A 15,321-nucleotide genomic window follows, 5' to 3' on the forward strand; every position below is an offset into this window, starting at 1 on the left:
AATACAAAGAATTAGCTGGGCGTGGTGGCATGCGCCTGTAGTCCCAGCTACTCGGGAGGCTGAGGGAAGAGAGTAGCTTGAACCTGGGAGATGGACATTACAGTGAGCCGAGATAGTGCTACTACACTCCAGCCTGGATAACAGAGTGAGTCTCTGTCAAAAGAGAGGGGAGGGGAGTGGGGAGGGGAGTATTATTCTGGAGTGTGAGGATGGGGACCATCGATCTCATTCAAATTTTATTTCAGAAAGTTCTTAATATATTTTCATTAACAGGAGACATCAAGTGTTAACACCTCCAAAATGTCAACTACGTTACATCATAATACAAAAGAGAGAGAGAACAAACATGACCCTTCTCCCAATAACTCATGAGGAATGATTATAAAAGTGGTTCACATTGTAAGAAACATCTGGAATTCTGGAAAAGCTACTTCCCTAAGGTTATTTAGTATTTCATGTAAATTACACTTGAATTCTAGTAACGTTGTAATGAAACTAAAAAACAATAATCATTTTCCCAGAGGAAACTAAAAAGAGTGGAAAAAATCTTCCACTTCTATTAAGGTAAGGCATTCTGTATTTGGCTGCTCACAAGTCTTTACCCTCCAGTGGAAAGCCAGACTATCCAGGCTTGAGATGGCCTCAGAGATAATCTAATCTGACCTTACCTCTGTCCATGTAGATAGGGAAACAGGAACAGAGGAAATGAGAGAGAACCAGGACCAGAATCCAACACTTCTGACCCCTGTCCCTGCCTCCCATGATAACATGCCTTTCATCAGTGAAGTTTATAGTCAGAACCGAGCTCTTCGATTGACTGACCATACTGATGATTTAAGAAAGAAAAAAGAGGAGAAACATTATACTAAACTACAGCTCTAATACTGGTGCAAGTGACGCGGGATGGAATCCTGTCTCCAAATGCTGACTGGTCTTCACATGCATGGCTAGTGTACTTTCTAAAGACTGCACCAAGCTGGACGGGCCACACCACTCAGAGTAATATGGTCACTCATACAGCTACAACTTCCCTGTCTCTGTCCTTCAAAACCTTAGCTCTCATTCTACACATCTTTCGAGTTCATGTCATAATGAAAATGTAAAACTGATTTTTATTGGGAATTAATCTTTTATCACTTCTCTTTTATGGTTTCATAATTCTTAACTTAAAGGCAGAGGGGAGTAAGAATTACAGGATTGTGACAATAAACAAACATCTACATAAAACAGTCTTAACTTTCTGAAATTCCATCATATTTGTAACACTTTTATTTTCATACAGAAATTCCCATTAATTCTCATTTCTTCCCATATTCTCACAATATAGAGTCTGAATGAGTGTACGCCTGTATTTTCTACGTAATAAATTAACTTCCAATGCAGTTTCCAAAGATTTCAGGCACTGCTCGAGGTCCTATGGATATAACAATGAAAAAACACAACTCTGCTTTTCAGGAGTGTATTCTTGGGCATGTTGGGTAGGGCCAAACAAAGTAAATTAAATAGTATGTAACATGCTACGGAAAAAAAGCAGAGAGAGAGAACAAGGAGGGCTGAGTAGTGGTGCCATTTCAATAGGATGACCAAGGAAGGCATCCCCTGAGCAGGTGTTTTTTTGAGGAAAAAAAGAGAACAAGATGAGAAAATGAGTCATGTGTCTATCTTAGGGAAGACCACTCTGAACAAGAGGGAAGAGCAAGTACAAAGCCCCTGGTTAGGTAGAGTGTGCTACCTAGTGTGTTCAAAGAACACCAGGGAGACCTGCAGTGTTGGAGCACAGGGGTGGAGAGGAGAAGGCAGGAGACAAGATCAGAAATAATGGGTGATCAGATTGTATAGGCCATATAGGCCATAGTAACAACACTGGTCTTTACTGAGAAAGATGGAGGGTTCTGAGCAGAAAACAGACATGACATGATCTGACCTGTCTTGCAAAATTCCACTTAACCTACAAAGTCCAGCTTAAGTGTGTTGTCTTCTAGGAAAATTTTCATCTTTCCAAGAGAAGTATGTACCCCTTTCTCTGAATTCTTACTGCACTTATACCCTATGGAGAAGTGTAGCCCTCAACATACTGTATTTCTTTTTTCTTTTTTTTTTGAGAAGGAGTCTCGTTCTGCCGCCTGGACTGGAATGTGGTGGCACAATCTTGGCTCACTGCAAGCTCCGCCTCTCGGATTCACGCCATTCTCCTGCCTCGGCCTCCCAAGTAGCTGGGACTACAGGAACCCACCACCATGCCCAGCTAATTTTTTAAATATTTTTTTAGAAGAGACGGGGTTTCACCATGTTGGCCAGGATGGTCTCTATCTTCTGACCTCATGATCCACCTGCTGCGGCCTCCCTAAGAGGCCCCCCTAACATATTGTATTTCTTGATGGACCTGTCTCAACCATTAGGTTGTGAACTCTTTGAGACAAAAGCTACTACAGGGGTCATGTCTTTATTCTCAGTGCCCAATACCCAGCTAGACACAGAAAAGGTGTCTAGTAGGTACTCAATGACTGCATCCCTACCTATATTTAATGATCTTTAAGCAAAACATCAAATTACAATAGTACAGCCAGAAGATATAAACAAATTATAACCACAGGTAAAAAGATTTAGGAAAAGATGTCATAGACTGTGTTCTATAACATCCTTCTCCCCTTCTCCCTTCCACACTAGCACACTACACCACCGATTTCTGGAGTCTATAGGAAGCTCAAGGAGGTGTTCATCAAAAGAGGGTCCCTGAAAACAGGAATAACAGGAAAGGTTTAAGGAAATGGAGAGACTATATTCTGGGACTCAAGACCTACACCTAAATGAATTTTACAACTTTGGGCAAGTCACTTTCTCCCCCTGGATCAAAATGTCCTTATCTGTTAAATAAAGGGATAAAATCAGCAGCTCTCTGAAAGTCTCCTCTTGACTATACTTCTAAGAAATTACGACAAAGAATTATTGGGGTGTAGAGATGAGGGAAGTGAAAGATCTGAATGGATGTGATATACAGGGATGTAAGGAAGAGAAAAAAGGAATGATGGAAAGACACTTAAAACAAGAGGAAGCAGGCTGGACATGTAAAAAAAAATCTGAATATTTGTGAACAGATATCAGCAGGCATGAAGTGATGAATACTTGGAGCACCATAACTGATGACAGAACAACTTGTCAGAGGCCAACACAGCTTGGCAGGCATGAGTCAGAAGGAAGATACAAAAGGGGAGTGAGAGTAGAAAGAACTGAATAAACACTGAAGAAAAACTATAGTTTTTCTACCTTTGACAGGCTGTGACTAGGGTAGGACTGAGAATCACAAAGGTGTCACTGGGACCCTAGAGAGGAGGAGGGCCCTGACAAAACAGATGACAGAAAAAATTAGCAGAATCACAGAACACCACAACAAATAACCAAGGTCAAGGCTCAAGAAGAGATGACTACAGAAGCCTAGGAACAAAGGGCTTTAGGAAAATAACTCAGGATCTCAGTCTAGAGAGAATCCAGGAGTGCCTGGGTACTCTCTGACAGAGGACAGCAGCAGATAAACAGTGTTTTTTCCATGACAAAACTACCAAGTTCCAAGACCAAAAGGTACATATAGACCTTTCTTACAGACTTAGGGCACAAAACTGAAATTCAACAATGTGGGAGCTACTGGCTAACATGTACACTGGCTTTTGAGATTGCCGCCGCCTTCTTCTTCTTTAGAGATGAAGTCTCCCTCTGTTGCCCAGGCTGGAGTGCAGTGGCATGATCTCGGCTCATCACAACCTCCGCCTCCCAGGTGGCTGGGATTACAGGCACATGCCACCACGCCCGGTTAATTTTTGTATTTTTAGTAGAGACAGGGTTTCACCATGTTGGCCAGGCTGGTCTCAAACTCTTGACTTCAGGTGATCAGCCTACCTCAGCCTCCCAAAGGGCTGGGGTTGCAGGCATGAGCCACCACGCCTGGCCGAGACTGCCTTCTAAGACTGACCCACAACTTCTACTTGTCCTGCCTGAGGCAACAATCTATGAGCAACACAGGTACCTACCTCCAAACACACAAGACTAGTGATATATATACGTAAGCTATATAATTTCACTTAGTACTTTTTGAAGCTGACTGAAATGGTTAGAGGTGGAGTTAGCAAAGAAGTGAACATCATGACAGCACTTAGAAGCAACAATTTTGGATGAATACAGAAAGAAAATAGGAAAGGAGAAAAAAGGGACAAAAAACAGAGGGAGGTGGTACACCTGGTCTAAGAACTTAAAGCAAGCTGAAAAACTGAAAGTGATATATCCTGAAAGGGACAAAGTATGGGCTTAGAACCCATGAGAGAAACAAAGAAGACATGCTGTCCATCTGCAAGAAAATATTTTAAAAAATGAAATGGAAGAAGGGCACATAAGTGAGGATACCTGAATTACAGAGATCTTGATGCTTAAAAATGAATATATATCAGAAAGATACCAAAAAGAACTAATAAAAGGAGAGAGAGACAAAGAAGCTAAAAAGTTATCAAAAACTAAATTCTCTCTGGCACAGAGAGAAATCAGTCAGGGGACTGAATGAGGCCCTTGTGTGGATATAATTCACTGAATGAATAGGTCACCAGAATCAAAGCGTGACTGAAAGTTTCAGGCAGGGTAAGCTATTCAAAATAGCTTAGGAAAAACTATTCAAGATGGAAGAAGAAAAGATAATAGATTTCCACTACATCAAAGGATATAGAAATAAAGATTTCATGGAAAGAAAGACATAGACTGATAAGCTTGAGTTGAACAAACTCAAACCATGGGTGGACGAAAGATGTGAAATAAGATAGAATAATGGTTAAAGGAAGCCACTCAGGATAGAGAAGAGAGAGCTTGTTGGCATAAAATGTAAAATCAATATAACATACAGAAAAGAAATAAACTTGATGATAAGTGAAGGTAAGGAATTAAAATGAAGAAAGAAGTAACTTGGATATGAAATTCCTATAGAAAAATGTGGGCAGTGCAATCAAGAGTAGAAGACATGGCTGCAAGGGTAAAGAATAAAAGAAGAAAGCGAGATTTAAAAAATACATAGGAAAGATTTTGGGTCTAAAGTAAAACATCAGTGAGACTATTTTCCATTATGTCCACTCTTCAAACACTTTGAATTGTTGAATTTTAACATGCTTAGGAGATACACAAGACACGCTGATTTCCACTGCAGATCTGTACAGATTTAAATTAATATAATTTCATAATTATGTCATATAAAAACATGTTATCTCCAATATATTTAATTCTTGTTTGATAACTTAGTAAAAGGTTAATGACAAGTTAACTGTAAATAATAAAGCAATCATATAAATCACAACAGAAGAACATACAGTCTCTTTACTTCAATTTTTCTAAGATATACCCTACATATAAATTATTTGCTTTCATTCATTTCTTATAAATAAAAATTTGTAAACAGATCACTGTCACCATTAGCAGCAAACCAAGTTGGTTAAGACAGTTACTACATTTCGTATGAATGAGAAAATGAGAAAAATCAAGAAGATAACTAATCCCATACCTGTTCCAATGTGTTGGGAAGGTTTTGTTGGATGCATGGCACCATGACAAACATTTTGCTGAACATTACTCTGTGAATGAATAAGGCCAGTTTGTGTAAAGAACTGATTAAGAGAAGAACAGAGATCCGCAAACTGAACTTGATCTAAAGACCAGTTCTTGAGATCTGCCTGTCTCATACTCTCCATCAGACCTATGAGGAAAGCATTAAAAATACATTAGCACAGTTATGCAATAAACATTGCAAGGAAAATAGCAAGACACAATTTTTTCAGCCCTCAAAATTTCCACTCACTCCATTTTATGGCAGTGATTTGCCCATGCAATGAAGAATGATCTTTTTAAGTTATTCAAAGCCCAATTATTTTAAATGTGGCCAAATTTCTTTCAGAACTTGTCTGTGACCCTCTGCTATCAACTGGCCAAAATCATTATGAATTTTACCAACTGCGAAAGAAATGTTACATAAGATGTTTATTTCTACTACAAAGAAAGTTATAATCTAGCAGAGAAACAGATCATGTGTATTTGGTTATATGTCAGAAAGAACCAACACTCACCTTGAAACTGTGAAAGGTCCACATCTGACCAATTAACACTGCTGGCAATTCGACAGCTTTCTTTTAGCATATCAAGTGTCGCATACCAATCATTTGAAACACCTATAAAAGTAATATTGACAACAGTCTAATTCCTGGATGGTGAAAGGGTGTAAGGGAAAACGATGAGCTGGCCCTATTCCTGAAATTGGCTGATTCTTGTCCAGTCTTAAAGGGGATTTGTACTCATTATATCATGTGTTGGGCAATCTGCACTGTGAGACAGGCAGAAAGGTATTTCTCTCCATTTTACAAATAAAAGAAACTGAACCAGAGAGGTGACATAACTTAGCAAGGTTATCATGATGAATCTAAGACTTGAACCCAGGTCTTCTAACCTCCAGTCTGGCAGCTTCCAAACTGCCACATCTAGTAATATCAAACCTGAGACTGCTCTTTACATTACAGTACCAATAAATGAACAGGTGGGAAATGTCATGCAAATCTGTATTTTCCCCTATATAAAGTTCATTTTCCTGTCTTGCTATGACCTTAAAAGAACTTAGAGAGGCAGGTTCTCATTTAGAGGCAATACACAGTACAATTTAATGCAATGACTTAAGGCAGGTGGATCAGATCATATAGTAAGAGTACACGCTTCTTCCAAGGCAACCTTAGGAGAAAAAAATTTAACACAGTCCCCCTGCCAAGTTAGTGAAGGAAGAGGAGTGAGATCTCTGTAAGAAATGCTGATGAATCCACGTCAGGGCATTTCTAGTTAGAAATGGTATCCTCTGGTATGACATCAGAAGAGTTTAAGACTCCATAATCTGTATGTCAGCAAACCAGTCATTAGTCAGAGGCCATGCAGCAAGAGTTACCCTCAATGAGACAGCAGTGCTGAATAGAGGAAGAAAATTCTCCATTTAGTGACTGCTGTCAACCCACTCTGTTTCTAGGATCATCCCTGGATGGATGAAGATAAAGACCAATAAAAAGGGTTGGTTGGTTTGCTTTTGCTACATCAAGGCATCTCTTGGCTATATCAACTACTGGCTACTTGATTACAAAATTCTGCCAATTATGGATTTTTAAAATAAACAATCAACTAGAGACAACATGACCCTGCCATGAAGCAAGTCATAATTTAGGAAGAAATTTGTTGCGGGGTGGGAAGGGATTAAACTAATACCCAAATGAGCCACGAACATGTAAGTCTACCAGACTCAGATCCTTTAGTTCAAGAAGAACTTCATGGATAAGGAAACCAAAGTTCAAAGGAATTATACGATTTAAGTCACTTAGTAATACAACAGCCAAAGCAGTACTAGAATCCCGATCTCCTGAGGTAAACCCAACTCAGGTGGTCAAAAGGTCAGGGTAGGAAAAAAGTTAACTGAAATGAAATTATGACCAGGAACGAGGGCACTTGCCATGACTAATTTGTTGTTGTGGGTAAGAGGAAGAGGAGGCTCCTTTAATAAATACTGACTTGGCAAATGAAAATAAAGCAAACTCTGCAGAGAGTGGGTGAGCAAACCCTACCCACTTAGTAAATGTCTGCTAATTTTAGTTCTTTTAGAATAACTGGTGTTATAAGCTTTGAAGTCAGACATGTCAGAATACAAACCCCAGTTCTACCACTTACCACAGTATGATCTTAAGCAAATTACTTAAAATTCTTTTAGTTGCATTTTCCTATATATAAAATGTGGTCATCTATACTTGATTTGGGAGGATAATGTAAGATAATGTATCTAAATTACAAACAACAGTTAAAATCAAAACCTGCAAGGGTTGCTGAGTTTGCCTATGTTGCCACAATAAATTTTAATCAAGAAAATCGCCAGGTCAGTCTATGAATTAAATGTTACAACTATAGGATTATAGCAAGGAAACACAAAAGGGAACAGATGAAAAGAGGTTTTGGTAGCAAATACTACATGAGCTCCAAATAACAAAGGACAGATCCTAATTCACAGTTAGCCAAACACAAGCCAGGAGACAAAAACTTACCAGAATTACAGGATACCTGTTGTGGGGGTGGGGGTGCCTGATGTGTTAACGTCTGATGCTGATGGTTCGGATGGTGCTGTATGTGTTGATGTGGAGAGGGATGCTGGGGGTGAGGAGACTGGAGCTGGCTGTGTTGCTGTGGGTGTGGTGCTGGGTGCGGGGAACGCTGCGAATGCTGTGGTAAACCATGAGGTCGATGGGGAGGATGTGGAGATGGCTGTGTGTGCATCTGGGGGTGAGATAGTGAGACCTGTGCAACCGAATTACTGCCCGTGGTGTTGAGGCCACTGCCATGACTGTTGGACAGGCTGCTTTGGTTGCTGTGTGGGTGAGTGCTCACTGTACTGCTGGGAGAGTGCTGATAGGAACATGAAGTGTGGGACTGCTGGGAAGATTCAGAAGGGATGTTCATCAAACCTAAAAACAGTCAGAGAGAGCAAGATCGTTTATGGTCAGATTTCAGCTGTATTTTACGACAAACGTTTGTAAAATTATTAACATAAAAGCATATGATGCCAGGGAGCTACACTGGTTCAATTTAACAAGTGCTAATGCAACATCCACTACAAACTAGGCTCTGTGGTTATTGAGAAGAAATATAATTCCCCACCCTTGAGCGGAAGAGAAAGACAAGATTATGACCAACAATATAAGTACTAAAACTAAAGTATACAGAGGATTATGAAAACTGCTCCTTGTCTGTTCAACTAGGAGGAGGCTCAATATATAGAAAAGCCTTTGTTTTAAAGACAGTGCCTGAATTGAGTCTTGAAAGATAAGTAAATGTTAGGGGAAAAGTGGGAAAGGTGTTGGGGTCACACTCAGGATGGTTCTCTGTAGGCATAAAGACCAAGGCTTTGATAGAAGATCGCACAATCTAAACTAAAACCCAATTGGCTAACAGTTTAAAACTTTTTCAAACAGGTAAAAGTAATGGAAAAACAAAGGAAAAGAAAATGTTGTTTATGCCAAATAGGGAAGGGGCATAGGCTGCGAGCTGGAACGTACCTGTGAGCACATCCAGCACAAATATTTTGGTTAAGGTACAAGGATATAGAATGTACTAGGTGCCTGTGAGCATGTTTAACAGCTACATAGGATAGGGCCCAACAAAGAGTTATTAGCATAAAGTAAGGAGGCTTAAAGGAAGTTAGTTTTTAAAAGAAACTATTATTTCTAACACTTACGATTTATTCTTTAACAAGAAGGGAAACTTTTGAAGAGGAACTTTTTACTTTCTACATAGTGAAGTTTATAAGCTGCAGGATGAGCTCTATAAATGTTAGCTGCCATGATGATGATTAAGCCAAAAGTGCTTAATATTAAGGATAATTTTTGTTTGGTCTGCAAGTAGTTAGATAATCTTACTGCAACATTTGGTTCTATGTAACTAGACTATTTTCAAATCCTAAAGGGTGGCCCATGCAATGTTATGCTGAACCAAACATAAAAATAATTTCATTGAATGAAAAAAAAAATACCACAAGATAATATCAATCACTAAAATAATCAAGTTTTAAAAAGATAAAATTATTCTCATACTTGTAATTAGTAGTAAAACTGAATTTGAGTACACTGCAAGATAATCTTAAAAGCTACCAAGTTTTACAGGCAGAAGAGTTAATAGAAGTTCTTGCCTGGGCCCTAGAAAATAGTCACATATAAGGAATCTACAGGGTTATTATTGTAAGATCAAAAAAAGCAGTAATTTATCAATTTTTAATAAAATCCTAGCATTTTACAAGGGAACCAAGGTCTGATGTGTATCAACATTTTCAATCTCAAATTGTTTTTAAATAAAAGAAAGCAAAATATCTCTCCAGAAGCCCAATATATAAAACTGATAAGTATACTAAAGTTGTTTTTTTGAAGCTGGGGAAGGAAGCTTACTAGGTCTACCTCTGCATCTGCACACTTCTCCTCCGGCAGTCCCGAAGATCTTTACAAAAGCCGAGGCCTCTGAAGAAAACAATCTGAAAATCACTGATCTAATCCAATCCTCTTTATTGTACAAATGGGGACACTAAGGTCCAGTTGACTTAATGGCAGAACCTGGACTAGAACCCAGAATTCCCATCGATGCTTTTTTTTTTTTTTTAATAGTGTGATGGAATGGAATTATGGGCTTCAGAAATTGTCATCATTGTTATTTCAAAGCCCTTATTTTTCTATTATGAATACCAAGGCTGGAATTGCTTAGCAAACTCTTCCATTAGTTCTTTTTTTACTTTTATAGATAAAAAACTTAAAAGTCGAGAAAACATATGATTCTTACTTTAAACTCAAATGCTAACCAGAAAAAGCCATTTCACATACACATGATCAGTATTCATTAATATAAATAACAGTATATAACATTAACATTAACTGAAAGTAAGTATTAACATGCAAACAGTATAAAGACAAGGATTTCTGTTCATTTTTGTTCACTGCTGTGAACATATAAACTTTCTGGATTGGGGTGCTACAGTTTCAATGTATGTGTCCCTCCAAAATTCACATGTTGGAACTCAAACCCGCAGGTGATAGTATTAAGAAGAGGGACCTTGAGGAGGTAATGAGGGATTGGGCCTTGCAAAAGGGATGGAGAGAACTAGCTACATTTTGCCCTTCCATGTCATCTGCCACATGAGGACACAGTGCTCAGCTCCATGTGAGAATACTGCTAAAAGGCACCATTTACGATGAACAAGCCCTCGCCAGACACCAAATCTGTTGGTTCCTTGATCTTGAACTTCCCAACCTCCCAAACTGTGAGAAATACATTTCTGTTGTTTATAAATTACCCATTCTAAGGTATTTTGACACTGCAGCAGGAAAGGAATAAAACATGGGGTATAAATAGTTAATGTGCCAAACAAACAAGTAATTAGGAAATGCTTCAACAGTAGAGTTCCCAACAATTTCTGACTAGTCATCTTTGGGGAAAAGATGTGACATTTTTACCCTCTGATTAAAATTAAACCAGCAGTTAATGGGACGAGAATACATTACAGCAAGAATCTAGCATTTGGTTGAGATATAATAGTGCGTCTTAACTAAAGTCACTTTTAATATTAAAATCTGACTTACGTATATTGCGTAAAACAATGACCCAAAGTTTACTAGTAGCTGATGTATTCACTTGTAAGTGCCACACTCAAAATCACAAATTTGGTGCTACCACATTCCGATAGTTATTTTTTTGCTAATACCAGTCAGACCAAAAGCAAGGCACGTCTATTCTTGTGGTGCAACATTCACCACTCAAACACTTCATATGCCAGATATCACTAATTAATTATAGTGGTGATTCCCATGCGGTATAGATGCAGTGTCAGAATTCTTTAACACAGTGCTCCTGGATGACACTAGTAAACAAGTAGGCATGCAACATAAAATTTATCTGCCATTTTTGTGCTATGATATAAACAGAACACACTAAAGGCACAAAGGGCAAAATATAATTATCCAATTCTTATTGTGATGATAATATTCTAAGATTAAGAGTATAACAGCTGCCATGTGAAATAATTTAAAAACCTTTTTCCAATAAAACTTTGTCATAAAAAAGGATTTAAGAAAACTCACCTTGTTGACTAAGTGACTGCTCAAAAACTGACTTATAAAGGCTCCGAAATGAGGCACTAAGATCTTCAAAATTATATTCTGAGAAAAGTAGTTGCTTGTCTCTTTCTGGAAGGTTGTACTGTGGTTGCTGCTGAGGAGTTAATGATTGAGAGACTGATTCTGGATGGCTTGTCACCTAACATTAAAAGAAAACACAACTAATTCAGCCTCTCTACTAATTACAATTGGCTTGTTATATAAAATATATAACTGAAAACAGTGCCAACACTGGAATTCAAAGCAAATAACTCTTCTGTCTTAGGCTTTCCCATCCTCTGTTAAAGCATAATGGACAGAAAGCAAAACAGTTAAACTGAATCTTGAATAACTGTAGAAGTCTAACCCAACCTCCATATTTCACAGAAGGAAAAGAATTCAAAGTTAAGTAACTTGCCTTAGATTATATAAGTAAGTGATGAGTTAGGCCTAGAATCCTTCTAGGCTTTCTGTAGAATCTTCAATCATGATTTCCACAGAAGCTATTTTATCTCAAACTCCACTAAACTATAAAACTACTAACATTTCTTTCATTTATTCAATTATTTTTTAGTATACAAACCCAAATACTGTGAGTACTATGAGTTAGATGTATGGCTCTGCCCAAAGCAACAAGGAGCTTAAATATGCCTAACTCTTCATCTCCAGGGAAAACTTATCTTTAAAAGCAGAAAAACTAGAAATAAAATCAATAAAAGATAATCATCTATATTTCTTAAAGACTATGTACTATATGAAAAGGTGGTAAACTACCATTTGTTTAGTGTTTTGAAAAATTAATGTATGAACACTGACTAGAAACTTACGTAGCCATTAAAAATAATGCTCATAAGGAGTCTGCAATAACATGGAAAAATATGAATTTTTACATAAGAAAATGGCTCCGCCACTGGCACCCTAGTGTCCTTACACATCTCCACGCAAACAATGTAGAAAAGGCTCCACGGCAGGATGACCTAAGCCTTGGTGGAACACGCTGAGATTATCCTGGAACAAGTGGTTTTATTTATTAAAATTCTAATCTGCCCTCATGTCTTGCAGGAGATGGCCACAGGGCAGTTACTCATCCACCTTTCTATTTTGCAAGAGGTTGCCAAGGAACAGTTTCTCATCTACCTCCCTGGCTGAGTGAGGTATGGGACTTTCTGCCTTACTCCCTTAGGGTACAGCTGCAGGTTATAAAACTGCTTAGCAGCACTATGGAATTTGTTCCTCTATTACAGAGTGAGCTACTACTGGAGTAGTCTGTCATCTAGTACTGTCATGTGGGATGTAGGGAGCTGACACCATGCTAACCTGGTTTATACTGTCTGTATAAGTAATAAAACTATCTCAATCCATGTGGGCTCATTGTGGCCTTACAGGATCAAACTATATAGGTGTGATAAACCCAATCGGCAGCTGCCACTGCACTGTTGCTTAGGGAATGCTCGACTATTTGACACCTTATTGTTGAAAGAAAACAGCAGGGACGGGCGTGGTGGCTCAACGCCTATAATCCCAGCACTTTAAGAGGCAAAGGCGAGCAGATCACCTGAAGTCAGAAGTTTGAGACCAGCCTGGCCAACATGGTGAAACCCTGTCTCAACTAAAAATACAAAAAGTAGCTAGGTGTGGTGGCTCACGCCTGTAATCCCAGGAACTTGAGAGGTTGAGGCAAGAGAATTGCCTGAACCTGGGAGGCAGAGGTTGTCATGAGCTGAGATCACGCCATTGCACTCCAGCCTGGCCAAAAGAGCGAGACTCCATCTCAAAAACAACAAAAAAAGCAGTCTACAAAGTCTCGCTTTAAACAGGGTAGTTTAACCCTGTTACATTTATTGGCATAACGAACATGTTAGTTCTTACTTCTGTCATCTAGTTCTATACATGCTTTTTAAATTTGTCCTTTTATAATGCTTTGTGATACTGGACTGTGTTCTTTGCGTTCTTTTGGTCAAGGTTTTTTACACTTAAATTACTTCAAAAAGCAACTTAAAATCATTATATCTTTGCTGAGTTTGCTTCAATGTTCCAACTATTGTTTTATAACTTGACTTTGTCATTATTATTTAATTTAATTAATCTTGATCACGGGTAAATAATTTTTTTCAGGAAAGATACATGAAAACAAGGGCAGGATACTTTCTAATCTCTGCATATCAAAGAAAGTCTTTCTCTTGCCTTCACATATGAATTAAAATTTGGGCATAAACTCATTCTCTCAAAACTCTGCATACAATGCTCCATTATCTTCTGGCATTTAGCAGTATTAAAGAGAAGCCTGAGGCCAGGCATGGTGGCTCATGCCTGTAATCCTAGCACTTTGGGAAGCCAACAGGGCAAGGGATTGCTTAAGCCAGGAGTTCGAGACCAGCTTGGCCCACTTAGCAAGACCCTGTATCTAAAAAGAGAGAGAGAAAGAGAAGGGGAGGTCTGATTTGTGTTTCTTTATATATAAACTTACTTATTCTGTCACAGTATTTATACGGGTAACCACTTATGAAATTTTAAAATTTGCCATAATGTATCTAGATACAGCAGTCCTTTGGTATCTGCGAGGGATTGGGTACAGGAACCCCAACCCACTAGAACACAAAATCTGCACATGCTCAAGTCCCTTATACAAAATGTTATAATATTTGCATATAACCTATCCTCCCATATACTTCAAATCATCTCTAGATGATTAATACCTAATATAATCCAAAGTTATTAAACTACATTTTTTTCCTTTAAAAAAAAAAAAAAAAGAAATAGTCTCGTTCTATCGCCCAGGCTGGAGTGGAGTGACATGATTACTCCTGGGTTCAAGTGATCCTCCCTTCTCAGCCTCCTAAGGTGCATGCCACAGGGTCTGGCTATTTCACTTTTTAAAGAACGCTAACGAGACAACCAGCATTTTATTTTATATTTTATATTTTTATTATTTTATTTTATTTTATATTTTAATTTATATTATTTTATTTCATTTATTTTATTTTATTTTATTTTATTTATTTTATTTTATTTTATTTGAGACAGAGTCTCGCTCTGTCGCCCAGGCTGGAGTACAGTGGCCGGATCTCAGCTCACTGCAACCTCCGCCTCCCGGGTTCACGCCATTCTCCTGCCTCAGCCTCCCGAGCAGCTGGGACTACAGGCGCCCGCCACCTCGCCCGGCTAGTTTTTTTTATTTTTTAGTAGAGACGGGGTTTCACCGTGTTAGCCAGGATGGTCTCGATCTCCTGACCTCGTGATCCGCCCATCTCGGCCTCCCAAAGTGCTGGGATTACAGGCTTGAGCCACCGCACCCGGCCTATTTCACTTTTTAAAGACAGGGTCTCACTATGTTGGCCAGGCTGATACCAAACTCCTGGTCTCAAGCAATCCTCTTGCCTCAGCCTCCAAAAGTACTGGGATTACAGGTATGAGCTAACTCATTCCAGCATATATTTTTTATTGCTGTACTTTTCTTTGTTTTTAATTGTATTTTGTTGTTCAAATATTTTCAATCCAAAGTTTGGTTAAATCTGTGGATGTGGTGAAATAGGCCATGGAATAAGAAAAACAACACCAGATGGCCATGGATGATTGAGGAAAACACCCAACACCAGGTGGCCATGGGTGATAGGTGGCCATGGGTAATTGAGAAAAACACCCAATGTTCCCAGAA

General features: G+C 38.6%; 1 protein-coding gene across 2 annotated transcripts in view; it reads right to left on the reverse strand.

The window, feature by feature from the left end:
* Window positions 1-15,321, reverse strand: part of FOXJ3 (forkhead box J3) — a 163,308-nt gene that overhangs the window by 6,455 nt on the left and 141,532 nt on the right. For both annotated transcript variants that reach the window (XM_011944912.1, XM_011944921.1), the window contains exons 8-11: window positions 11,652-11,826; window positions 8,082-8,498; window positions 6,087-6,188; window positions 5,528-5,719 (exon numbers count right to left, since the gene is read on the reverse strand). In XM_011944912.1, coding sequence (XP_011800302.1) covers window positions 5,528-5,719; window positions 6,087-6,188; window positions 8,082-8,498; window positions 11,652-11,826 — 886 coding nt within the window. The remainder of the gene's footprint in view (window positions 1-5,527; window positions 5,720-6,086; window positions 6,189-8,081; window positions 8,499-11,651; window positions 11,827-15,321) is intronic.

Source organism: Colobus angolensis, unplaced genomic scaffold (assembly GCF_000951035.1).
Source record: "Colobus angolensis palliatus isolate OR3802 unplaced genomic scaffold, Cang.pa_1.0 Scaffold106, whole genome shotgun sequence".
NCBI lineage: Eukaryota > Metazoa > Chordata > Mammalia > Primates > Cercopithecidae > Colobus > Colobus angolensis.